We start from the raw sequence: 27966 nt of genomic DNA, 5'->3' as shown, positions 1-27966 counted from the left end.
CATGAACCTGAGTGGCTTTCTGGGGACCCATTTGTGAGCATGAGGCCAGCTGCTGTATATCTATCATCCATTGATTCAGGCCTAACCATGTATGTGGCTCTTATACCAATGACTGCATTCAAGTCACCAAAGTCCCTGGGAGCAGTTAGCCTGGGCTCTCTTCCCAACCTCATTGCCCAATATGACCGACTAATGAAAAGAGGCCCTGGGCTGGAAGTCAGGAGACCTGGGTTCTAGCTCCAGCAGTGTCCCTTATTTTCTGGTGAAAGCTCAAGCAAATTATTTTCATCCTTCTTTGGTACTCATGTTCTCCTCTGTAAAGTGGAGATCAAAATCTCTGTCCTGTCTCCCTTCCCCGGAATGAGCATAAAATGGCAATTAAATAAAAAACACCACTGTATAAATGGTAGTAACTATTATAATGCTTATAATTAATAGTATTATTACTATTATGCCCCTTTCGTTCATCTGCTCCTCCTCGTTCAAAATAGATTGCACAGGGAAGACATGCTCTATTGTTTACTTGGAAGAAGAGGTTGGGCTGCTACCATCTGGGAGTATGAGAGGGGTGATGATGAGGAACGTGAGGCTCTTAGACTTTTTTGGCTACTCTTTTAGGAGTGGCAAGCTCATAGATTCGGGGAGATGGCTCCGCCCTCATGGCAGCCACTGAGATATAGTAGGGGTCATGGCCCTCATTGCAATCTTTCCGCTCCTTGGGCTTGGCCAAATAGAGGATCCGTTTACTGGCCACAGCATTCTTGGTCCCATCCGAGATCACCCAGGAACAGGGCTTGTCATAGGCATAGTTAGTGGCTAGCATCTTGGGCACTGCAGAGGCAGACAAGAAAGGGAATCGGGTTAGGTTTGCGCAGAACTATAGGCTAGACTCAAGAAGGAAGGAAGTTTAAGGAAGTAGGAAGATTCCTGAAGGTTCTAGGAATTCCAAACTGCCTCCTAGAATCATTGGGTTTACAGCTGGGAGGGACTTTGGTGCTTGCCTAGTTGCTGTTTGTCGTTCATTCTTGAAGAGGACTATGACATCAGGGAGGTGATGTCATGACTTGCAAGTGAACTGAATTTAAGTGAGGCAGGGCTATGTAAAGTCACTAGCCTCACTTTCTCCTCCAGAGCCATCTAGGTCCAATGGACAGATATAGATCAGAATGACTGGAGATGGCCCAGGAAGCAGTAGGGGACCTTGGCCTTTTCAAGTTAAGGTCTTTAACAGGTCTCAGTTTGACTGAGGCAGCACCCATTCAGTGATTAAGGCTTAATTAGAAATGAGGCAAAGAATGGCTTCTTTTAAAAAAAACAGATGAGAGTGGGGAAGACCCTAGTGTTTCTGGCCAAAACTGCAGAAACAATTGTTATTTACATTCATTCTGAGCTGATCAGGGCTCAAACAGTGACCAAGTAGGGCTTGGTCTGGGACCAGAGCGTTTTGGGGTAAAGGCTAGTCTTTAAGAGAAAAAAACAAAACAACAACAAAAAAGTTTCAGAGATTAAAATTTACATTCCTTTTGGGTAAAGCATGGGCAGGTAGGGGTGTGATACCCTATGTGGAAACAGAAGAAAGAAAAGAAAGGAAAGGAAAGGGAAGGAAAGGAAGGAAGGAGGAAGGAAGGAAGGAAGGAAGGAAGGAAGGAAGGAAGGAAGGAAAGAAGGAAGAAAACTGTGTTGCCTACCTGGAAGTTTGGTCTCTAGTGGGCAGCTCCTTCTCTACTCACAGAGGTTGCTGTTTGTCCTTCATTCTCAAAGAGGACCATGATATCAGGGAAGTGATGCCATGACATGCAAGGGAATTGGATTTATTTTGCTGTGCAAAATCACCAGCCCCACTTTCTCTTCAGAGCCATCTGGGTCCAGTGGCCAGATATGGATCAGGACAACTGGAGATGGCTCAGGATGCAGTGGGGGACACTGGCCTTTTCAAGAGCTAAGGTCTTTAACAGATTTCAATTTGTCTGAGGCAGCGTCCATTCGGTGAGTAGATCACACTCTTCCCTGCCCCTGCTCTTCCCAAAGGGAACGTACATTTTAATCTCTGAAACTTTAAAAAAAAATTTTTTTTTCTCTTAAAAACCAGCCTTAACCCCAAATCATTCCCAGACCAAGCCCTACTTGGTCACTGTTTGGGCCCTGATTGGCTCAGAATGAATATAAATAGCACTTGTTTCTGCTTGCCTAGTCCAACCCTTCCATTTTTCAGATAGAAAATTGATGAGGGGAGGGAATTAGGGATTGACCAAGGTCACAGCTTTCCTCATCTGGAAAGTGGAGGGGTTGAAGCAGATGACCTCCAAAGTCCTTTCCAACTCTAAAGACTAGGTTTTCTAAGGTCACAAAGGTAATTAATTAGCAGAGCAGCAACTCCAACCCAGATTACCTGGCTTGAGATCCAAGGAAATGGAGGTGAAGAAGGGAGAGTATTCTAGGAATGAGAGAGAGCCAGTGCAAAGATACTGAGGCAAGAGATGGAGTGTTGTGAGGTGTGAGGAACAGGAAAAAGGCAAGGGTGGCTGGACTGCAGAGTACTTAATAAAGAAGAATGTGCAATGAAATTAGAAAGGTAGGTTAGAGCCTAATCAGAAGAGTTTATATTTGATCATGGAGTTAATAGGGAGCTACTAAAGTTTATTGAGTTGCTAGTGACATGGTCAGACTTGAACTTTTTTTTTTTTTAAGGCAAACAGGGTAAAGTAACTTGCCCAGAGTCACACAGCTAGCAAGTATCTGAGGCTAGATTTGAACTCATGAAGTTGAGTCCTCCTGATTACAGGCCCAGTGATCTATCTATTGCGCCACCTAGCTGCCCCATACTTGAACTTCAGCAAAATCACTCAGGCAGCTGTGTGAGGGGTGGATTCCAGAGGGGATGGACTTGAGGCAGGGAGACCAATTGGGAGGTGACTGTCATGGTGCAAGCTATAGGTAGTAAGGGCCTGAACTAGCAAGGTGGCCAAATGAGCGAAGAGGAGGATGCACAGGAGAGAGACTTAATGGAAGGGAGACAGAAACAACAAAAATTTGGCAACTGACTGGCCATGTGGACATGTGAGCAGGAGGGAGATATCAAGGATGACATAAGTTTTGAATCTAGGCGAGTGGGTGGGGTTGGCCATACCCTTGACAGACATGAGAAGTCACGCAACTGCATGACTGGATCTATCACAAGTTTGTTTTCCAATACCCATTGGGCTTTCCTTGTCACTAGGCATCCTAGCACCTCTTCCCTGACTGACCCTGTTCTTTTCCCCTGTGAAACTGTTCTAAATTTTCTTCTCCCCTCAAATCATTCATAACACTCCCTGCCCCCTCCCTTTCAGCAGAGGACCTTGAATCCTATTTTAACAAGAAAATAGAGACCATCTGTCATGAACTCCCTCTTTGCTCTTCTCCTAAACCCTGACTTCTTTCCAGATTCCCTATAATGGTAGAGGGCACCATCATTCTTCCAGTACTCTGGCTCAAAACCTCATCTGGACTCACACTCACCACACATATCCAGTATCATGCCAAGTCTTGTCTTGTTTCTACCTTCACGACATGTCTACCTGTCTTATATATGTCCCTTTATCTCCATTCACAGTCACCACTCTGGTGTTAGAAGTTCTTTTACCAGATCACAGTCTATTGACTTTCTACCTCTTCTTCTCTCTTCCCTTACCAAACCTTGCTCTATAATCATACCAGGACCTCCAATCCTCCCAGCCTCTTAGTTCTCTACCAGGCCATCAGCCTAGCCACTCTCTCCTCTTTTCCTCATCTTGACCCCTTGGTGAACCAAATAAACGCTACACTGTCCTCTTCTCTTGAGTTTTTGACTCCTTTATCATATCACCCATTATGACCTGCCAAGCCTCAGCCTTGGATGGATCCCACCATGCACTGCTTTCACTCCTACACTCATGCTGCTTAATAGACATGAAGAAAATCATGAAATTGTTCTGACTGGGTCCACTACAAACTTCTTGTACATAACCTCAGCTGGGCCCTCACTGCTGCTGGCCAATCTTTCTACACTTCCTTAATTAACTCACTATCTCACTTTCTACAGTGGTTCTTCTAAACCTTTTCATCTGTCATGAAATCTCCCATGGTTCTCCTTCCCTGACCCTCTCAGGGAGAACCTTGCCTCACATTTTACTGAAAGAAATTGAGGCTATTTACTAATAGCTCCCTCTTCTCCCCTTCTCCTCGTCTCACGTTGCCCAGATGCTTTCTGCCACCATCTTAGCCTTGATGCCTGTCTCATGCCAAGAGGTAGCCCTTCTCCTTGGCAAGACTAACCCCTACAAATACACAAGTGATCTTATTTTATGCTGTCTCCTCCAAGAGATTGCCCTCTCTATCATCTTCACTATTTCTTTTATCTTTAATTTGTCCCTAATAGCTGCTTCCCTGCTGCCCACAAGAATGTCCATATCTTCCCATCCTCAAAAAATCCTCCCTTGATTTTTCCATCCCCAATAATTATCATCCCATATCTCTCTTCCTTTTGAAGGCTAAACTCCATGAGAAAGCCATCTACAATAGGCACTTCCACTTTCTCTCTTCTTGCTCTCTTAACTCCTTGTAATCTGGTTTCTGACCTCATCATTACACTGAAACTACTCTCTTCAAAGTCACCAATGATCCCTTAATTGGCAGATCCAATGGCCTTTTCTCAGTCCTCTTTCTCCTTTTCCTCTCTGCAGCCTCTGGCACTGCTGATCATCTTCTCCTCCTTGTTGCTTTCTTCTCCCCAGGTTTTTGAGACAACACTCTTAATTCTCCTCCTACTTGTCTGACCACCCCTTCTTAGCGTCTTTTGCTGGATACTCAACCAGCTCATGACTGCCAACCATGGATATCTCACAGAGCTCCTTTCCAAGACTTATTCTTTTCTCCCTCTATATTTGTTCACTCAGTGATTTCATTAGCTCCTACAGATTCAATTATCATCTCTATGCTGATGATTCTCCAATCTACCTGTCTAGCCCTAACCTTTCTGCTGACCTCCAGTCTCACATTATAGATATCTCAGAATAGTTGTCCTCTAGACATTTTAAACTCAACATGTCCAAAGCTGAATTTTTATTTTTCCACCAAAATCCTCCCTCTTCTAAACTCTTCTGTTACTGTTGAGGGTACCACCATCCTCCCACAAATCTCTCTCCACTCCAGTTCACTCTTTATTCAAATGCCAAAGTGATTTTCCTGTAAAGTACAGGTCTTTACTCAACCAACTCCACTGGCCCTCAATCAGCTCCAAAATTAAATATAAAATTCTCTATTTGGCATTCAAAGATCTTAATAACCTTCCCCCCTCCCACCTTTCCAATCTTCTTATACCTTACAGATATTCCCTAATCCAGTGACACTTGCCTTCCTTCTCACTATTCCTTCCATAAGACATTGCATATTTCAGCTCCGGATATTTTCTCTTGCTGTCCCCCATGCTTAGAATTATTTTTCCTCATCTCCTCCTTCTGGCTTCCTTAAAGTCCCAGCTAAAACCCTACCTTCTACATACAAGAAGCCTTTCCCACCCCCACCCCTTAATTTTAGTGACTTTCTTCTCTTGATTATTTTCCATTTGTCCCGTATATACCTTTTCTTTTTTTTTTTTTTTTTTTTTTGGTATGTGCTTGTTTGCACATTGCCTCCCCCATTATTGTTACCTCCTCAAGGGCAAGGATCATCTTTTGCCTTTCTTTGTGTCTCCAGGACTTAGCACAGTGCCCAGCACATAGTAGGCACTTCATAAATATTTATTAACTCAGTGATTGGTGCAAACCCTCATCACCTCACCCTTGGGATATTCTGGTTGGTCTTCCTGCCTTAACTCTTTTCCCCTCCAGTCCATCCTCCACTCAGCTGCTAAACTGATCTAACCAATGTGCAGATCTGACCATCTCACCTGCCTACTCAGTAAACTCCAATGGCTTTTTATTACTTCCAGTATCAATAACAGCAGCAGTTAACATTTATATAGCGCTTACTGTGTGCCAGGCATTTTACAGTTATTATCTCTTTTTGTTCTCAAAAATTCCTGGGAGGTAACTGGTGCTATTATTATCCCAATTTACAGATGATGGAACTGAGGCAAGTGGAGGTTAAGTAACTTCTGAGGCTGGATTAGAACTCAGGTCTTCCTGACTCCAGGCCATTCTTTTTGACTCTTAATTCTCTTCACAGCCTGGCCCCCTTCTACCTTTACAATCTTCTTATGCCTTTTTCAAACTGCTCCCCCCTCCAGTATTCCCCTTGAACCTTCTCCCGTGCACTCATCTCCTTATTGTTCTCTTCACAGGACACTCCATCTCCAGACTCCAGGCATTTCCACTGGCTGTCCCTCATACCTGGAATGCTATCTCTCCTCACCTCTGCCTCCTGATTTCCCTGGCTTCCTTGGTTAGCTCAAAGATCTCTGGTTCCTAGTTCTATGCCTCAGAAACACTTGACAGGATTCTTCCCACCCCTCCTTCTCTCCTCCTTTGCTCGAATCTCTGTTGAAGTTCTTCTGTGAAATAAGCGTCCCCAGTACAGTGGCGCCACTGTCCTTTAGAGAAAAGAATTTGTTCTATTTTTTTTTTTTTTTTTTTACCAATCATTTCCATTTTTTTTTGGTCTGTTGTTCTCCTTCCAATTTTATCCTTAAATGCTCTCAGAATGATCTGGATTGGCCTCTTGTCATGTTTCCTAGAAACTTTTATACTGCTTCTGAGCTTATATTCTAAACCAGTGTCTCTTTGATGTCCACAGCTCTCAACTTGATGAGTTGATCAAATGTTTGCTGGCTGAGGCTGTTTTCTAACTTCTTCTGGGTCCTTGTTGTTCATCTCTTTAAAGAGAATTTGCAAACCATTCTTCCATTTGGTGGCAACTTTCTTCTGTCTTCTGTTTTCATTTATAGCAAGAATGTCAACACTGATATGATTCAGTCCCTCCGTTGTATATTCACTTTATCACTGGATAAAGAGCCCTTATTTAGAGTTCTGACAGCTGTTAATGTTTATAAGCAGTGCAAAAATTGTGTGATTCTTAGCATCTGATGCCTCCTTTTCCCACTACTGCAGAAGTGGAAGGGGGATGCACCAGATTGAAAGATATTTTGTATTTTTCTTTGTCGAATGGGTTGCCATAGCCAAATAATTCATCAGCAAGTGGCCAGACTAATGGTAATGGTCTGTTTTGTACAAAAGCAGGCTAGTCTTTGCAAAGCAGGCATAATCTACTGTGGAAACCATAATCAAAACTTTTTTGGCTGTTAAGAGGATGCCGACCAACTGGGGAGTGGCTGATTAAATTGTGATATATGAATATAATGGAACAATGTTATGTCATAAGAGATGAGGAATGGGATAGGTTCAGAGAAATCTGGGAAGACTTGTATGAACTGATGCAGAGTGAAGCGAGCAGATCCAGGAGAACAATCTATACAGTAACCACAACATTATAAAGACAAACAACTTTGAAAGACTAAGAACTCTGCTGCAATTATCAATCACAATTCCAGAGGATTTAGGATGAAATGTGCTGCCCACCTCTCTTGATAGAGGAATGATGAACTCAAGGTGCAGAGTGAGACATACGCTTTTGACATGGACAATGTGGGAATTTGTTTTGCTTAACTGTGTATATCTGTTCTTTTTTCCCCCCTTTTAAATTGGGGAAGGTAACAGGGAGAGAAAATAAATGTTTATTAATTGAAAAACAAAATCATATAAGAAGGCAAGAGGGAAAATAGACCCTTTCCATGGTGGTAGGAACCCATCAAAGCTCATACTTGGCTGGCATACCCTTTAAGAATCCAGGTCACCTCTATGACATGATAAAGCTTTAGAATAGGATTTTCTGGGCCCATTTATCAGAAAAATAATAATGATAATTTCTATTTCTAGATGTTTATGAAATATTATGCAACGATATGCCCCACATTATTAGGAGCCGCTAGGTGGCTCAGTGGATAGAGTGCTCAGTGGATAGAGTGGATAGATAATAATAACTTCTATTTCTATATGTTGATGAAATATTATGTAACAATAAGCCCCATATTATTAGGAGCAACTAAGTGGCTCAGTGCATAGAGTGCTAGGTCTGGAGTCAGGAAGATCTGAGTTCAAATGTGTCCTCATACACCTACTAGCTGTGTGACCCTGGGCAAATCACTTAACTGTTTGCCTCAGTTTCCTCATCTGTAAGATGAGCTGGAAAAGGAAATGGCAAACCACTCTAGTATCTTTGCCGAGAAAAGCACAAACGGGGTCACAAAGCATCAGACATGACTGAAAACGACTGAACAACAAAATACTATTATGAAGGAAAGAATTAATTCCTGATTGTGGCATCTGGGGCACTAAGCAGGTCACTGGGGAGGGTTGGCAAGAGGGAGGCAGGGAGGCCTTCCTGGGGAGTATTTGGTACCCTGTTAGCAGTTCCTACTAGAAAGGTTGGTGGACAGTGGGTGTGCCAAAGCTTTCTCTACGTCTCCCTCCAAGTCCCAGCTTCTTCTCTCCCCTAGAATTAGAGGGGGAAGCGAAACAGGATGGCTAGTAACTGGAAACATTCCCAATGCAGGCTACTTACTAGCCAAATTGTAGATCCGGTCAAAGTCTGGAGAACGCTGCTTAGCCTTTTGCGCCATGTACCATTCAGTAGATGACAGGCTTTTGCTTTTGGGGGCTGCCAGCTCCAGGGTCCGAGGTCTGACTTGAGCCAGTTGTGCTGCCTTTGACACTTGGATCTAGAGAAGGGAGGGAAGGAGGAGGAAAGCAGATACGTGGCGTGGGAAAGGGGCCAGCATGTTACCGTCCCTCCCTCCCCCTCCCCTCTGCTCACCCCAGCATACAGCTCTAGAACCATCTATGTCAGTCAGGCAATAAACATTATGCACCTACTGTGTGCTGAGCACTGTGTTAAGGCACTCGGGATACAAAGAAAGGCAAAAGACAGTATCTTACCCTCAAGGAGCTCTCATTTTAATAGGGGAGACAACATACGAACAACTATGTACAAACAAGATAGTTATGGGGTAAATTGGGGGTGATCTCAGTCACTAAAATTAAGGACAAGAAAAGACTTCTTACAGAAGGTGGGTCTTTAGCTAAGACTCGAAGGAAGCCCAGGAAGCTGGGAGTTAAGGGGGAGAGTTTTCCCATTTAGAACTAGGTCTCACCTAACTAGGATGGTTTAAGGAGGAGGCCTGTCTGCAGGCCCAGAGATAGATTCAACAGCCTCTTAGTGGCCCATTTGAACTTGGGGATTGCAAGTATAAACTTATCCTGGCTTTGCCATGTCCTCCCTGTGTTACCTTGAGTGAGTCACTTAAACTCCAGGCCCTGACTTGTTACTTTTGGATAGCTCTCCCCATTGGAACATTTTTCTTGACACCCCCCCTCCCCATCAGCTTAAATCCATCTTTTTCTAAAATGTCTCCCATTGTTCCTGGATCTAGGACCAAGCAGAACAAGTCTTTAAAAAAACCCCAAACCAAAAGGAGGAATATTTTGACAATCCTTCAAATACTTGAAGAGAGCCTTTCTGCTGCTCCTAAGTGTTCTGTTTTCCAGGCTAACCTTTCTCAGTTCCTTCATCATGGGACATGATCTAGAGATCTTTTACATCCTGCATGGCTACATTGGCAGCTATCCAGCTTGTTGACGTTCTAGCTAAAATGTTGGGCCAGAATGGGACAAACTATATCAGATGTTATGACTAGGGGTAGAGTAAAGGAAAACAGTGATCTTCTGGTTCCTGGAAGTTAGCCCAGGATTTCTTGAGCTTTCTTGGCTGCTGCATCAGTGTTGATTTATGTTGCTCTGGTGTCAGGAAAGGTAAGTTGAGTCAGGTCAAATCAACAAACATTTAATAGTATGTTCCAGGGACTGTATGTACTAAGACTGAGGAATACCCTTCCCCCCCAAAAAAAACCCCACTGTAGTCCTTTCTCTCAGTAACTCCTCTCTACCCGTGCATCCTCCTTCCCTACTTGATCAAATGAAGTCACTTTTTAATTCAAGTGTATGACTTTATATTTATGTCTATTAAATTTCATCTCATTGAATTCAATCCAATATATTCCTGCTTGTCCAGAGCTGTTTATATGCTGAATGCTGTTGCCTGAGAAAGGTTGGATTAGATGATCTCTAAAGTTCCTTTCAACTCTAACAATAATAGCTAACATCTCTATAGCGCCTACTATGTGCCAGGCACTGTGTTGAGCATTTTACAACTGTTGCCTCATTTGGTCCTCACAACAACTGGGAAGTAGGTGCTGGTATTATCTCCATTTTACAGTTGGGTAAATTGAGGCAAACCGCAGTTAAGTGACTTGCCCAGGGTCACACAGCTAGTAAGTGCCTAAGGTCAAATTTGAACTCAGGTCTTCCTGAATCCAGGCCCAGCACTCTGTGCACTATGGCACCACCTAGGTCCTCTAGCTCTCTCAGTTTATGATCTTGGGTATTAGCTTGATGTCATCTGCATATTTGATAGGCATGTCGTCAAAGCTTCCATTCAATCAGTGATAAAAACGTTGACACAGGACCAAAAAGCAGCTCCTGAGGCGTGGTATACCTCCTTCTGAGATGCCTTTGAACCACTGGTAACAGCTACGGGCCTGGACATTGAGTAGTTCTGCAGGCCTCTCAGGCCTCTCCACATCTCTCCATCTTTTCCCCCACTTATGTAACATGAGACTTTGTCAAATATATCTATAGTATTTCCATGATCTACAAATCTAAACTCATCTTGATGGAATCTTCTTGGATTTGGGGGACGACAGTTTCCTTTTCTTTTGTTAAGTCATGTCTGACTCTTCTTGACCCCATTAGGGGTTTTCTTGGCAGAGATACTGGAGTGGTTTGCCATTTCCTTCTCCAACTCATTTTACAGATGAGGAAACTGAGGCAAACAGGGTGAAGTATCTTGCCCAGGGTCACACAGCTAGTAAGTGTGAAGCTGGATTTGAATTCAGGAAGATGAAATCTTCCGGACTCCAGGCCCAGGGCTTTATGCACTATGGTGCCACCTAGCTGCCCCTTTTCTAACTGTTCACTAATCAAATACATACATACATATAAATAATATGTAATAATTATATATACAGTACATATATATGTACTGTATATATAGAGAGACATTACATCTCTCTCTCTATGTGTGTGTGTGTATATATATATATATATATATATATATATATATATATATACACACACATTTATATAGTGAGAGCTTTGTAGAGAGCATTCCTCTTTGAGAAAGTACCCATGTGCTCCAGACTCTCTTTGGCACTGACTCCAGATACATAGTGAAGGACAGACTTTGAAAATTTCAGGCGTGTAGGACAAGCTGCTTCCATTATCAATGAGCCTCTGATTTCCAGCTTTCTTTCCTAAAGACCAGGAGAATTTCCCCTCGGGTGAGTGAGTTTCTGGACTTCTCTTGGTCGAGATGAGATTTCATCCCACTCCATCTAAACAGCTCATTCATTCTTGGATATTTTTTGATACATTTTCATCTGTACAACTTCAGTTTCTGTTTGCCGTTTACTTGGAGAAATGGCTTTACTTGCTATTCACTATTGGGACAGTCTTTTATCTAAGTAGCCTTTTGGTGGGAAGGTTTAAACTGCAGGCATAAACTTGCTGGAACCCTCCCACTTTAAGGGCAACTGTTAGGGGAATCAGCTTTTTGGTTTGAACCTATTGTACCGTAGACCAGCAATATTTATAGAGTACAGTTAGATATGTCTTGTCTGAGAGAGCACCCAGCCTGTTGGTACTCTAGGGTTTGCCTGCCCTTCTATTATCAACTATCATGCTGGCTCTCCCCCTTTCTTCAGGGGGTGGTTCAGAATCTAGATGCTGCCTCCCATGAACCACATTTAGATAATGCATGTGGACATACATATCTTCCATGAAAACACACTTTAGAGATACATTCTCAAATTTCACCAAGAACTGAAGCCTAGCTCACTGATATATTGTTTGCAGACTCTGTTCTTTTGCTTTTTTTTTTTTAAACCAAGATGTGAATCATCTTCAGGTCTGCACAGACACCTCTCCTCTCCTCTTTTTCCTCTGAGTCTTATTGGATGAGTTCTTTCCCGACAGCTCTTTCAAACCCACATCATCACTGCTTGAAGGTGAAGCAGCTGCTTCCTCCCCATGAGGTCCAGCTCTCTCTTCTTCAGGAAGAGTTTCTTATCTGTTTTTTGGCCATAAGTGTGCAGTGGTCCCCCTTCTCTTCTCCTTTTCACTTTCATGACCCAACATGTTGGCTGTCACAGCAAAGCTGTTCATATATGGTGTTAAAACTGCCCTAAGAATTTTGGGCTCTCTCTCTCTCTCTCTCTCTCTCTCTCTCTCTCTCTCTCTCTCCCTCTCTCCTCCCACCCCTCTCCCCCATCTCTCTCACTCCTCCCTTCTCTCTCTCTTTCTTTTTCTCATTCTTTCTTCTCTCTCCTCTTTCTCCCCCCTCTCTCTCATCTCCTTCCCTCTCTATCTCTTTCTCCCTTTCTCCCCTTCTCTCTTTCCATATATGTATTTATGTATATTTATATGTATATATGCAATCTATACATATATACACAAATATACATATCTATACCTGCTTTTTTTAAAAAGAAAACTTTATTCTCTCTCATAATTTAGAAAGTTTAGAAGCATTTCCCTGCCTCCTTTACCTTCTCTTCAGGTAGGGACATTGCCCTACATTTTGAGCACAAATACCAAACCCTTGGCTGTATCAGAAGCACAAACATTTCATACTCTACACAGATCTCTGTTCTCCATACTTGCTGGAAGTGAGATCCGCTGTCCTTCATTATTCTTAGGAGTAGCTCCCCTAGAAGATTCTTCACTTGGTAATGACCTTCCCCCATCAGGACTCACATAGCATGTTGCATTTCTCTAACAAATTCATGGAACATTCTGCATTATAACCATCCCTCTGTATTTGTGTCTTATTTCCCTAGTAAACTGGGAGCTCCATGAGGGAGGGGACCGTGTCTTACCTAAATTTTGCACCTTCTCTCCCCAGCCATCGGGGGCCCAGCACATAATGGGTGATAATAAATGTTTATTGTTTGTTGACTTAAAGAATGAGACTCTGCCACCATCCAGTATAATTCAAGGAATAGAACCCAGGAGGTACTAGCTTACTAAAGACCAAACCAGACCCAGAAGCTTCTAATATCCTCTAGCATCCTCCCCCCAACAACAAGGAGAACAGTATTTCGGTTTGATGATTTGGAATGGAAGAAGGTGGCAATCGCCCCAGAAAGACCTAGTAGGTAGTGAGGAGATACATACCTCAGCAGGATCAACGACCCAGATGTTGTTCCGAATCTTTGGATATGCAAGCATCTTCAGACGAGGTGAAGCCTTGGCCTCCAGTGATGCCCGTGAAATGGGCCAAATAGGTGTGGACCTGAGATAGGGAGGGCCGGCCCCCAGGGAACATCATAATAGAGAGCCCTCCTGCTCCTGGTGGTCCTTTTCCACCAGGGGACAAAGCCTGTGTGAGGTCTGCCTCCCTTCCCTCCTCCCCAGCATGGTCAGTCTCCATTCTCAGCTTGGTGCATGGACCAAGTATTCATCTTGGAGGTGTGTCAGGGGCTGTAGGATAGAGCTGGAAGGGGGCATCAGGGCTGAGACCAGTACATGCATCCTCCCACCTCCTGGTGGAAACAACTACCTAAATTTGGGTCATGATGAAGTGTCACTACTTTTCTGGTGCCCTGGGCTTATGAGTAAGCAGGAGGTGATAGGCTCTGGATGGCCTGGGACATTTCCAAAAGGTTTTACCAAAAGGGTTCCAAGAAGAAGCACTGGGATCTCCAGTTTCTCCCTCCCCCTCTGATATGTTGACCAGACCCCTAAGGAAAGCCGTGGCCCCAGCCACCCTCATTTGATCACAGGCAGGAAGAGGATGAGTCTTGAGTGCTTCCCTCTTCAGGTCCTCCCCTGTTAGACTGAGCCTACCAACAACCACAGACCTCCCTGGTCAAGACTTAGATCCCAGTTAGAATCATACCACATGGAAGGTCAGAGCTGGGAGGGCCCTTAGAACACAGGATGTCAGAGCTGGGAGGGCCTTTAGAACCCAGAATGTCAGTGCTGGGAGGGCCCTTAGAACAGAGAATGTCAGAGCTGGGAGGGCCCTTAGAACATAGAAGGTCAGAGCTGGGAAGGCCCTGAGACTTCTCATCTATAAAATAAGGGGCTTGTACTAGATATCCTATAAGGCACTTTCCAGTTCTACTATTCCCTGAGTCTAGTCCACAGCACTGGGAATGGCAATGCTGGGAGGGACCTTGGAAGTCACCAAATCCAAGTCTTTCATTATTCCCTCAGATTTGTTCCAGCTTTGCCTAAGATTCCAGATGAGGCCAGGAGAAGCAGTGATGGGGGGCTGAGTCTAGAGGCGGGCAGTCCACCTCTATCTTTTGCTGTATATATTGCCCCCCTGACAACCCTCTTACCTGCTTTCATTGTAGTAGGTTGAATAGAACCTCTTGGGTCTAGACAGCTCTTCTACCCTTGGTGTCACAACTACAAAAAAAAAAAAAACAACAACAGCCCAGGAATTACTCCTACATCCATCTGACAGGTAGAGGGTGACAGCTCCTGAGTAGCCCCTTGCCTTGCACAACAGGCACCTTCCTGAAAAAGCTGTATTCGAGTCAAATCCAATTTAAAACATAGACTGGAAATGTAGAACCACAGAACTGGAAAGGACCTCCGAACACAGAGTGCAGAATGCCAGAACTTAGACAGACCCTGGAACGTAGAATGGCAGAGCAAGGAGGGACCCTAGAACAGAATGCCATGGCTCAGATGGACCTCAGAACATGTAATATCAGAACTAGGTGGGCCCTTAAAACAGACTATCAGGTCTGAGAAGGACTTTAAAACATAGAACACAAGAGTCAGAACATGGACAGAAATTACAACACAGGTAAGAGGCAGGAGGAATCTTAGACTTAGATCATGAAGGCCAACCCCCTCATTTTATGGGTGGAGAAGCTGAAGTACTGAAAGAGGAAGTGGGCATGCAGCCCATGAGTGACAGTATTAAGATATTATGCCCCCTGCCCTCCATCTGTGTACTGGCATACACTTACATGACAGTTTGGTGGTCACCAGGTTTTCCCTGGATCTACATGTCTGCCCAGTGGGCAGGGTTAGGAAAAGAGAAAGCAAATCTATAGATGGAGGGAGAGAGACTTCCCTAGGGACAATGGGGAAGAAAGCTGGGCATGGAACGTAAGTTCAACTTACTAGGAAAAGTCACACTGAGGGTAGTATCTGGTTGTATCTTATCTGTCCAATATACTGAAGGCCTGCAAAGAAACCAAGGAATTTCATGGGTTTATAAGATCTGTAGCTTGAAACAACCTCAGATATCATCTAGCCCATTCCCTCTCATTTTATACATGAGGAAACTGAGGCCCAAGTGCCTCAATTGTTCCCAGTGGCCCCTTCCTCCGTCTCCAGTAACTTATCTATCTATACCATTCTTTCATCCATCCACCCACTCAGGTGTATGACACTAGGGGCTAACCTCTGCCCTGACTCTGCCCTCTATTTCAACCTGAACCCATAGAAAGGTGCCCTTTCTATGCCATCACCAGCCAGGGACCCTCCCCTCCTTTCTTGATTCATCAGTCTCTCAGCCTCACTTAAGACCCTTTTTCAGCAGCAAAGAATCCCAAAGACTTTGAAGATAGTCTTATTCCACCCCCCACCCCCCCATTTTACAGATGGGTCCACTGGAGTCCAGATGTGGTAAAGGGACCAGATCACACAGGGATGAAGACCTGAGCCTGGGTTCTCTTACTCCAATTCTGGGGCATTCTCTGCTATAGCATGCTGCTTTGCCTTCCTTTCTGACATCTAGAACCTTACCCATTCCATCCCACTCTCCTCTCCTTCCTCTTGTTCCTTTCCTCTATTCCAAGGGGCAAAGACCTTGTTTACTCTCTATGGCCCCACCTTCACCTGACCCTGTTCTAAAGGTTGTTCGGGGATTTGGCATGGGATGAAAGGTCATAGCAGGAGAAAGCCAGGCTGGCATGTGGTTCTGAGTACTGGGTCGGGGACCCAGAGGGTTAGGAGGGGACAGGAGACCCTTGGGGGCAGAGATTAGTGAAGACCCTGAGTTCTTATTTCCATTTAGAGTCACTGAATGTCAGATCTGGAAGGAACCTTAGGAAATAGAAATAGGATGTCAGAGCTAGAAGGGATCCCTGAGACCATCCCACTCAATGTCCCCTCTCCCATTTTACAGATAGGGGAAACTAAGGAAAGTGACTATAGGCTGGGATCTTTCCATCCTTCTCTCTGTTCCCCAGTGATACTCCTGGTCAAGTCCACACCTGTCTATTATGATCTGATGGTTGATCTTGGGCTTGGCCAGCTCATCGATCCTGCATTTCCTGTGGCGTCCAGAGCCATGGCGTTGACGAATCTTCTTCCATGACCGAAGCTCGGTGACGATGACGTCTGGCATTTCATCATCTTGTATACAAGGATGCGAGATGATCTCCCTTGGGAAGAACTTGGTGTTAAGGTTGAGGGCAGGAGAAGGCTGTAGAGGGTGTGAAACTGGGCACACAAGCCCAGAGTGGGGAGCCATGGAAAGAGCCCCCCTGAGTTTGGAGTCTGACAACCAAGTGCTGCCATTTTGCCACCTGTGACCTTGAACTTCTCCTTTGGGGACTCAATTCCCCCTCCCCCCATTTTAAGATGAAGGGACTGAACTAGATGGCCTCTAAGGACCCTTCGGGGTCACATAGTCTGTTTTACACAATGTAAACCCGTCAATTATAGAATATGTGTTCTGAGATCTCATCCATCTCTGAAATTCTGGGTTCTTCTGAGTTCTGTGGACTAAGGTCCCTTTCCAGCTTCTGCCCTTCAGTGTGCCAAGGTCCCTGCTTTGCACTCTTGATGCCCTGGGTGTTGTTCTAAGGGCTTTTGCTGCTTTGAATTCTATAACCTATAAAATGCCAGACACAGTTTGAGCTGTCCTTGCCTGCCCCAGGCATGCTCAAAGAAAGTTTCTCTCTTATTGAGAGAATATGCCTGTCTGTATTGTTGTTCATTCGTTTCTGATTCTTCATGACCCCATGGACCATACTGTCTATGGGGTTTTCTTGGCAAAGATACTGGAGTGGTTTGCTATTTCCTTCTTCAGTGGATTAAGGCAGACAGAGTTTAAGTGACTTGCCCGAGGTCACTCAGCTTGAATTTGAACTCAGGTCTTCCTGACTTCAGGCCCAGAATTCTTATCCACTGGGCCACCTAGCTGTCCCCTGTGCCTGTCTGTACACCTTCTCATTCAAGGGCCTTTGTCTTTCAACTATAACTTTGAGAATGTGGCCCCCACTAACCTCTATCCTCCTCTACCTCTTTGTCCTCAATCAATCATATACCAAAGATATATTAAAGAACCATGTGCCAAACACTGTGCTAGGTGGTAGGGGTACAAATGCTCCCACTTTTACAGAGCTTACTTTCTTCTTCTTTCCCTCCCCCCTTCTCTACCACCACCTTTTCCTCTTTCTTCTTCTCTTCCACCTCCTCTTCTTCTTCCTCTTCTCCTTCTTTTTCTTCTCTACCTTCCCTTTTTACTCCACCTCCTTTCCCTCCACTTCTATGTCTTTCTCCTTTCTTCTCCCCATCGCCCTCTCCTTTTCTCCCCCTTCCTCTTCTTCCAACTCCTTCTCATCTTTTTCTTCCACCTTTTCCTGTTCCCCTACCTTTTTATGTCCTTATTCTTTCTCTATGTCTTCCTCCTTTCTCTTTTTCTGTATTATCCCTTTCCCCCTTTCTTCTCTTTTCTTCCCCCTCTCTATCTTCTTTCCTCTACTCTTTCTGTAGTATAGAATGAATCAGATTTTTCAGCCAGAAAACCTGGGCTTGAATCCTAGTTCTGTGCTCTTTACTATGTGACTTTGGACAAATCCCTTCACTTCTCTAGGATCTCAGTTTCCTCATCTGTAAAATGGGACAATTGGAGTGGATGATTCCAAAGGTCCCTTCTGGCTCTAAATCCTATGAGTTGGAAGACTGAGCTCAAGAAACATCTGAGCTGCGTGGCATGGCGTGACTGTGGGTATCAAAGCTTGTAGCAATCTTCTACTCTTTACTCTTCCCTCAACCCCCACCTTACTGTGACCCTAGACAATTCATCAGTTCCAACGTCTAGAGCCTATTATCTTCTAGGTCATCTGGCTCAGTGGATAAAGAGCCAGGTCTGAAGCCAGGAAGACCTGGCTCTAAAGCATACTGGCTGTGAGCCCCTGGGCAGCAACTTAACCTCTCAGGTTCTAGGCAATGTTCTAAAATCCCAGTTTCCAGAGCAGGAGCTGGTCTGTATTGGATAAGGAAGTTTCCCTTTTGGGAGGATTTCCTAATGCCTATAAAGTAGACCGATAAATCTGGTCCTTGTCCTAATCTACAAGTTACTGTTGGAGATACACAGACAAAGCGGAACAACAGTCTCTGTTCTCAAGGAAATGAATGAGGGCAGGACACTGACACCTAGAAGATCTGGGAGGGCTTCCCGTAGGAGGTGGCTCCCGTGCTGAGCCTTGGAAGAAGCTAAGGTTTCCGAGAATCTGAAGTGAGGAGGGAGCACCTGCTAGGACTGGGGGAAAGTATATACAAAGGCAAGGAGGTGGGAGAATGAGTGTATAAGGTACAGCAATAGGAAGTCTGGAGAAGTAGGATAAAGGCAGAGGCTAGGAAGGACTTTCAAATGCCCAACTGGAGAGTTTACGTCTTGTCCCTCGGCAATATGGCGTCCAGCCTCATCACTTTTTTTCTTTTGGACGGGGGAAGGCAGGGCAATTGAGGTTAAGTGACTTGCCCAAGGTCACACAGCTAGTAAGTGTGTCAAGTGTCTGAAGCTAGATTTGAACTCAGGTCCTCCTGACTCCAGGGCCAGTGCTATACTCACTGCACCACCTAGCTGCCCCCAGCCACATCACTTAACTGAAACTACCCTCTCCAAGAGTTACCAGTGATCTCTTAATGGCCAAATCCTCATCTATCTTGAGTCTCTGCATCATTTGGCAAAGGATCCCAGAACCCGAGACTTGAAAGGGATTTCACTGGCCCGCTAGTCTAAGCCATACACAGAGTTGCCAACTATTAACTCTGCTGACCGTCTCCTTCCAGCGATCCTCCTCTTTAGGTTTTCATGACATTTCTCATGGTTGTCCCCCTACCTTCCTAAAGTTCTCTGTTGGTCTCCTTTGCTGGCTCTTTGTCCGTGTCATACCCACCAACTGCGGGTACTCCCCAAGGCTCTGTCCTGGGCCCTCTTTTGTCTCTATGCATTCTCATCTGGTGATCTCATCAATTCTAGAATCGATGCAATTGTTACCCCTATGTAAATGATTCTCACATCTATATATCCAACCCTAGGGGCAGCTAGGTGGCACAGTGGATAGAGCAATATATTGCTCTGAAATCAGGAGGATCTGAGTTCAAATCCAGCCTCAGATATCTACTAGCTGCGTGACCCTGGGCAAGTCACTTAACTCTGCTTCCGAAAAGAAATCCAACCAAATATATTTCCAGCCCTAGTCTCTCTCCTAATTTGTAGTCTCACTTAGCCAACTGCTTTCTGGATATTGAATTAAAAAAAATCTTTTAACGAATGCATTTATTCTTGCATGAATTTATAATGTGTTCCTCCCATTGCCCACCAATCCTCCCCCACACCCCATAGGGAAGAGAAGAAATGTCATGCTATAGAGGACCAGACTCTTCCCTTACAGGGAAGAAGAGAAAGGCCATTTCATCAAGTCTCCAGCTTGGTCTCCTGTCTTGAAGGAAGGGAAATAACATCATTCCTTTAGCTCCTGAATCGCCTAAGACCCTGAGAAGGTGCCACTGTGAGGCCATGCCCCATTGACAATGGAAACCTCCCCCAACACATTCCTCAATGATTAACAAACTCTCTGTGGGTCACACCTCTTTTGGTGATTCCGAATCAAGTCATAATTCAAACCCCCATTCTCAGTCTCCTAACACTTTATTCTTTATTCCCATGTGCCTGAACCCAGTCCTCACAATGTCTCCCTCTAAAACTACCCACACCTCCCACTGTGATATCTGTAATGCCTGTTTCACAGGCAATAAACTTGCTTCCATGCTAAATCCTCTCCTTTCCCGTTCCTACTTTCTGGCTCTCACTGAGACCTGGCTTCTATTGATGACATGACCTCCCCGGCCTGCATTTCTAGCACTGGTTGATGTCCTTTCACTCATTCTCCTGACTAACTGGACAAGTTGGGGAAGTTCGAATACTCCTTGCTCCCCACTGCCCCTTCTAGGCTCTCCCTTCATCATCATCTCTAGGTACCTTCTCTTACTTTGAGCTTCCCTCAATCCATATCTACCATTCAATCTCCTTTTTTTTGGTACAAAACTGGGATCCAACCAAGGACTTTTAGGTCTTCAGAGTGAGGCTGACATCATCCAGAAGGATGAACGACAACAACAAGCATCCAATCAAAATGCTGGTAGCTGTTGTCTGCCTGGATACTCTTCCTTCCTCAATCAGTCCAGTGCCTGGTTCACAGAATCTCCTCCCTAACTCCTGTCCTCATACTTGGGGACTTCAACATATGCGTCGATGCTCCCTCAAACACTCTAACTTCCCAGTTCCTCCACTTGTCCTTTGTCCACCCCACCTCAGCCACATGCAAAGACAGTCATACCCTTTGCTGTTCAGTCATATCCAAGTCTTTATGAACCCATTCTTGGTAAAGATACTGGAATGGTGTGCCATTTCCTCCTCCAGCTCACTTTACAGAGGAGGAAACTGAGGCGAACAGGGTCCATTGACTTGCTCAGGGTCACACAGCTAGTAAGTGTCTGAGGCCAGATTTGAACTCAGGAAGATGAGTCTTCCTGACAGTGAGCTCAGTGCTCTACCCACTGGGCCACCTCACTGCCCTTACTAGTGGTATCCTAGATCTGGCCATCACCCACAAATGTACCACTTCCAGGCTGATGAACTCTGAATTTCCCTTATCTGATCACCATCTATGGTGATTCCACCTCTCCCTCTGCCTCGCAGCCCCTCAGAATGACCCCCAATCCCTCAACCACCCAGTTCTTTCCCAGGCTATCACATACACTCACAGGCTAGCTATACTCTCTTCCATTCCCCATCTTGACCCACTGGTGAGCCAGTTTAGTTCAATAATGTCCTCTTCCACTGAGTCCCTTGTGTAGCCGAGCCTCTACGTTGGGTCATTCCTATCATCTGCCTTTGCTCCTGCACACATGCTGCTGAACGAAGCTTCAAAAATCACGAAACCACACTGACTGGATCCACCACAAAGTTATGTTACACAACCTCAACTTAGCTCTCACTGCGGCTGGGCAATCATCCTACACCCCACCTTATCAACTCGCTATCCCACTCTTCCAAACTGTTTCATCCTTCCTCAGACTTCTAGTGGCTCCCTCTACCCACAGCTTTCTCAGCTGAGAACCTTGCCCCATATTTCACCAAAAAAAATGGAGGTTATTTACCGAGAGCTCCCTCTTCTCCCTTCTTCTTCACCTCACATCACCCAGATGCCTTCTGCTACCATTTCCTTTATCCCATTTCACATAATGAGGTGGCCCTCTTCCTTGCCAATGCAAATCCCTTTCCATACACAAGTGATCCCATTCCATTCTGTCCTCTCCAAAAGATTGTCCCTACTATCATGCCTGCTCCGTCTTCCATCTCTCCTTGTCTACTGGCTCCTTCCCCATTACGAATTAAACTCCTGTGGGACACCTATGGACGTGACTAAGCTCCTTGAGGAAGTTATCGACAATAGCCACTCAGGAGTACAACCTCATCTCAGCCTTGACTCCTTACTCTCACTTATCCACACCAATCAATCAACCCACAGGCATTTTTTAAGTGCTTAATATGTGCCAGGCATTATAGTAAGCACTGGGACAACAGTTCAAAGAAGGGAACAACCCCTCTCCTCAAGAAGTTTACATTCCTAATGGGATACTGTTGTGCTATAAGAAATGATGAGCAGGATGACTTTGGGAAAACCTGGAAAGACTCATATGAACTGATGCTGAGTGAAGTGAGCAGAACCAGGAGAACATTGTACACAGTTACCATCACACTGTGAGAGGACTGATTTTGATAATTTGGCCCTTCTCAGCAATTCAAGGACTCCGAAAGACTCATGATAGAAAGTGCCATCCACATCTAGAGAAAGAACTATGGAGTTAGAATGCAGAGCGAAACAGACTCTTTTCTCTTTTGTTTTGTTTTCTTTCTCATGGTTTCTCCCATTCATTATAATTCTTCCATGCAACATGACTAAAGTGAAAATGTGTTGAAGAGGAATGTATATGTAGAGCCCATATCGGATTGCATCCCATCTTGGGGAGGGAGGGAGGAGGAAGGGGGAGAAAATTTAAAACTTATGGAAACAAATGTTGAAAACTGAAAATAAATAAACATAGATAAAAAAGAAACTTACATTCCACTTGGGTAGACAATACATGCACACACAGAGAATAAAAATAAAGAGAACGAGTGTAAATAAATTCAAGGTAGTTTGGGAGGAAGGGCACTGGCAGCTACGGGGATTAAGAAAGGCTTCATGTAGATGGAAAAAGCGAGCTACATCCAGAGAAAGAACTGTGGAGTCTGAATGCAGACTGAGGCACACTGTTTTCTCTCTTTTTTCCCCTCTTTTCTGGGGTTTTGTTTCTTCTCTGTCATGATTCATTCTATTGGTCATAATTCTTCTTTGCAACTTGACTATTTTGTAAATAAGTTTAATGCGAAAGTCTATGTAGAATATATATTGGATTGCATGCCATCTTGGGGGGCAGGGTAGAGAGGGGGAGGGGAAGAAAATTTGAAACTCAAGAACATGTAGAACTGAGTGTTGTAAACTAAAAATAAAAAATCTAATTAAAAAAGAGAAAGGCTTCATGTAAAAGTTGGCATTGAGCTGCATCTTTAAAGAAGGGAGGGATTCTCTTCTTTAAAGTGGCAGAAATGAACAAGAAGTACATTTCAAGAAAGGAGGACGGCCAGAGCAAAGGCAGAGAGATGGGAGGTGGAGTTTTGTGTGAGGAACAGAGAAAAGTTCAGTTGGCTGAATTTTGAGCTGGGGAGGGTGAGTGATGCATAGTGAGGCAAGAAAGATCAGTTGGGGCCAGTTTATAAAGGGCCCTAAAAAGCCAAACAGAATAGATTGGATTTTATCCTAGAGGTAATAGGGAGCTATGGGAAGGGATTGAATCGGTGAGTGACATGATCAGATCTGTACACAGAGAAAAATCATGTTGGCAGCTTGTGTGTAGAGATTGGACTGGAATCACAAGAGACTTGAGGCAGGAAGCTGTTACAAAAATGTAGGCAAGAGGTTGTGGTGGTTTTTGTTTTGTTGTTGGTCAAGCAAGAGGTGATGACAGCCTGAACTAAGGTGGTGTCTGTGTGTGCAGAAAAGGGGTCAGATGTTAGATATGTTATGGAGGTAGAAATGGGCAAGATTTGACAAATGGTTGGGTATGTGTAGCGAGGAGATGAGCATAAGCCTGAGTTGAGAAATTTGGGAGACTGAAAAAAATAAGAGAAATAGGGGAGTATGGAAGAGGAGGTGAGTTTGGGGGAAAAGATGAGTTCTGTTTTGGACATGTTGATGTTCAATGGACGTCTGGTTCAAACTGTCCAATGGAGATTTGAGAATACAGGATTTGAGCTCAGAGGAGAGAGTGGAGTTAAATGAATAGATCTGGGAGTCATCTGCATAGGCGTGATAACTAAACCCATGAGAGCTGATGAGAGTAGATAGAAAGATGATACATAGATAGGTAGATAGATAAATTAGATAGACAGATTAGATAGACAGATAGATAGATGATAGATAGATAGATAGATGATGGATAGATAGACAGATGATAGATAAACAGACAGACATACAGATAGACAGACAGATAGATAAACAGACAGATAGACAGACAGACAGACAGGTAGATAGATAGACAGACAGACAGACAGACAGATAGATAGACAGATAGATAGATGATAGACAGATAGATGATGGATAGATAGATGATAAATAAACAGACAGACAGATAGACAGACAGACAGACATACAGATAGATAGATGATAGATAGATAGATAGATAGATAGATAAGGTAGTAAGGGCTCAGTTATGTACCAGGAACAGTGCTAAGCTAAAACAAGTTCATCCTTCTTCTCAAGGAGCTTACATACTAACAGCATGCTAGGTGTCGCAGTGGATAAGTCTGCTTGGCCTGGAGTCAGAAAGGCCTGGATTCACATCCAGCCTCAGACATTTATTATCTACATGAACCTGGGCAAGTCACTTCATTTTCACTCGCCTCAGTTTCCTCAACTGTAAAGTGAGGTCAGTAGCAGCTACCTCAGAGCTGTCACAAAGATCAAATGAGATGGTATTTGTAAAGTGTGCTAAGGCACAGTGCTTGGCATATAGTAGGTGCTGTATAAATGTGAGTCTCTCCAATGAGAAAGACAGTATGTAAACAAACAGATGTATACAAGATGCAGAATAGAAGGATGGTAACCTTAGAGGGAAGATCTAAGTGGCTGGGGGTACTCAGAAGCTCTCTAGGCAAGAGGCGATGAAGGTCTGCTGATGAAGGTGGTGGCTGTGAGTGGAGAGATAAGGGTGGAATACAAGCGGGTCTCCAAAAGGTAGAAACAACAAGATTTTGCAACTGACTGGGAATGTGGGATAAGTGAGAATGATGAGTCAGGAAGTACCCTGAGGTTTCAAACCTGGGGAAGCTGGGGGGCGGGGCATTAATAGGGAAGCTTGGAATACGGGAGAGATTCGGGAAGGAAATACAGAGCTCTGTTTTGGGCACTTTGAGTTTAAGATGCTTACAGGACATTCAGTTTGAAATGTCCGATAGGTAAATGGATTAAGATTGGCGCCCTTGAGAAAGACTGGGAGGAGAACCCAGAGAGAGCGCCCAGTGTCATAAAAGCTCTGAGTTAAGAGAGAGTAGCCAGGAGAAAGTAGTCAGCAGTGTCAAAGGCTGCAGAGAGGTCAGGAAGGATGAAGGCTGAGAAAAAGACCATCAGATCTGGCAGTTAAGAGATCGTTGGTAACTTTAGAGAGAGCAGTTTCATGTTTCATTATCATTAAAGTAAGTCAAGAAGTTATCAGCTGCTCTGCTTTCAGTGGAAAAAAATTCTAGAAGCACTTAGTAAGCACCTACTATGTGCCAAGAACAATGCACTGCTGTAACACGCTTCTATATCTCATAGAATTGTATCTTTCCTGAGCTGATTGACTTCCTCTGTAGATTTTAAGTCCTTATGATCCTGCCTATTCTGCACCTGAACCCTTCGGAAAAGGCTCTTCCCAAATCTGGGTGGCATGGAAGTCTGCCCTTCTTCCTGCTCTTTCTCTATGACGAATTCACATTGCTCCAAATGTTCCATCATTATCACCCTAGTAACCAGGTCCTCTCTACTGGTGGAGATCAGATGTAGGGAAGAAGCTTCCCTTGGAGCATTAAGTCAAATCAAGACATTTGTAGCTGCAGCAGATGTCCAGACAAGAAAGTCCCTTCTCACTACTCAGCTGTGCCCTTGGCCCAGATTTACAGTCCATTGCTTCTTTCTGCTCCGGTGAGCTGTAGTAGAATCCAGAATTTCTATCTCTCCCTCCATCAATCTTTATCCAAATTCTCTTCCACTACATTTTACCACTCTAGACCCTGAATTTTCTCATATTCTCAACATACAATCCTAATCCCACCTTGCCTTCTACCAGTCTTGTTTCCTTTGAATGTGATATATCCATCCAGAGCCATAGTGCAGTCATGGATCTCATCCCACCAAGTGTCACTGATACCTATGAGGTCAAATTTGCCTCCTTGCATTAGGATATCTAATTAATTTTGCCTTTTGTTTAGTTGTCATATATTTGTCTGCAGATATTTAAAGCAATGAGGGTTATTGCTGTCTATTCTTAGATTTTGTTTCCTGTGAACCTTTGGGTGTCTTAACGATTATTCTTCATTCTGTGTTGTAGCTACTCTCTATGGCATCTCTTTTTTAGTTTGAAACTAATGAGTGGCGAATCTGGGGTTCCAATCCAAGTCATAGGATTAGAGTCACAGCTCTAGAGCTGGAAAAGATCTTAGAGGTTAGCTCGTCCAATTACCCCATTTTATAGAGACAGAAACTGAGACCTAGAGATGTGAAGTGATTTATATGAGGCCATGCAGTAGATAAGTGGATGATCCAGGATTTGAACCTATATCTTCCTGACTTAAAATCTAGTGGTTTTTCCCCATTATACCAAGCTGCCTCTTAATATTCACCCCAAAATCTGAAAGCAGAAACATCTTCAAATTCAAGAGCAGGGACAGGGCAATTTGGGTCATCCAAATATTTGTATTTAGAGACTGAATTTTTTGTTCTCTTTTTTCTTCCCCTCCCCTTTGTCCTTATTCCTACCCAGATATTTAAGACAATGTGGATGACAGATGAAGTCTAAGTCTCTCTTTTCTCCTTTATCCTGGGTTGGGGTTGTTCATTTCTCTTCCTCTCACCTTTTTCCGTCCATACCTTTCTGTGGAAGTTATCATGTCCTCTAAGGGAAGACTGTCTTCCAAAGGAATGTCTTCCAGACCACCATCCTCTACTAAAGACCCATGGCATGAGAAGCTGGATAAAATGTCTGGGTGGATCCCTTCCATCATTTCTCGCTGAAGTGCTTCTTTGCTTACTATCTTTCTTAAAGTCCCCTCCTTTTCTTTCACTTCTTTCTCTTTCTCTTCCTTCTTTCCTTACCCACCCCCCTTTAGGCACTGGCCACCAGTTCTCAGGCCCCAGTGGAAGGATGTGGTCACCGTGGTAACAGGGAACACTATCCCGGTTACCATGGAAACCCTTGTAGCTGCCTCCTCTTCTATGGACAGGAGTAAAAGGTTGGGAGGCAGAATGAGCTAGAGTAGGTACGGACTGCTCAAGAGGGATTTTTTGGGTAAATAGTTTAAAAAATTGTTTAGGCCTCAAATATCCCACTCCCCAATTTCTTGCCTCCCTCCCCCTCACCATGAAGCTCATAGAATTTAGTTGGAAGGGACTCCAGAGATCATTTAATCTGACCCATTCACTTTTACAGAGGGGGAAACCGAGATCCCCAAATTCAGTGTTCTTCCTGCTACTCTGAGCAGGCCTCCAAGTAACAATCTTTATCAGTCAGGAAGGTGGTAACCAATTCCAATTTAGCAGACAGTAGCCTATGATAGTTTCTCCCTTATCTTGTGGCTCTTGATAGACTTCTGCTTGGATTATTGCAGCTGATTTCCCATCAAAATCACTGCTTCCAGTGTCTGCTTCCCCTCAAACAGGGTTTTTTTTTTTTAAATGTACTTGACTTCCCTCTAATAAACCATCATCCGTCATCATCTTCCTCCTTCCTCCTCCCATTTCTCTAAGGCTTTCCTCCTAATATCCCTGGGAGGGAAGGAGGGAGGATTGTTGCAAAATCACAGAATTTGAGTTGGAAGGAAACTCAGAGGCCAACTAGTCCAGCCCATATCTGAATGAATCTCCCCCACAACCACCATTATCCTGGTAAATGTTTAACAGCCGGCTCTCTGCAAAAAGCAGGACACGTTTCAGTTTGACCTGCATCGCTTTCTCCAGTCTAGTCAATCAACAAAACAATCAAGCCCGGATTTGTCGCATTTACCAATTTCAGAAGTGTAAATGCTCACACTGAAATTTTAGCAATTGGCTTTCAAGACCCCATTGGAGTTGGCTCCTCCCAATTCTCCCAGCCTCATCATCTTTCCAGCCTGGAAAGGCAAGGCAGTACCATGATATCACCACAAGATGTCGCCCAGCTCAATGCCATGGTGAGGAGGAGGCGAAGGAAAATAGAACTTGGGTAGGGGAAAATGAGG

The 27966-nt window shown here is 44.2% G+C and overlaps 1 protein-coding gene across 1 annotated transcript; it reads right to left on the bottom strand.

The window, feature by feature from the left end:
* Positions 1-457: 457 nt before the first annotated feature.
* On the bottom strand, positions 458-26754 carry THEG (theg spermatid protein). Its single transcript, XM_036742170.1, has 7 exons — positions 26621-26754; positions 16370-16540; positions 15273-15334; positions 14474-14543; positions 13302-13419; positions 8575-8731; positions 458-831 (listed from the first exon to the last, which is right to left on the bottom strand). Exons 1-7 carry the CDS (start codon positions 26752-26754, stop codon positions 593-595), a joined length of 951 nt encoding a protein of 316 aa, XP_036598065.1. The 3' UTR covers positions 458-592.
* Positions 26755-27966: the final 1212 nt, after the last annotated feature.

This window comes from Trichosurus vulpecula, chromosome 1, assembly GCF_011100635.1.
Source record: "Trichosurus vulpecula isolate mTriVul1 chromosome 1, mTriVul1.pri, whole genome shotgun sequence".
Classification (NCBI taxonomy): Eukaryota; Metazoa; Chordata; class Mammalia; order Diprotodontia; family Phalangeridae; genus Trichosurus; species Trichosurus vulpecula.
This window is presented reverse-complemented; position numbering and strand designations above follow the sequence as displayed.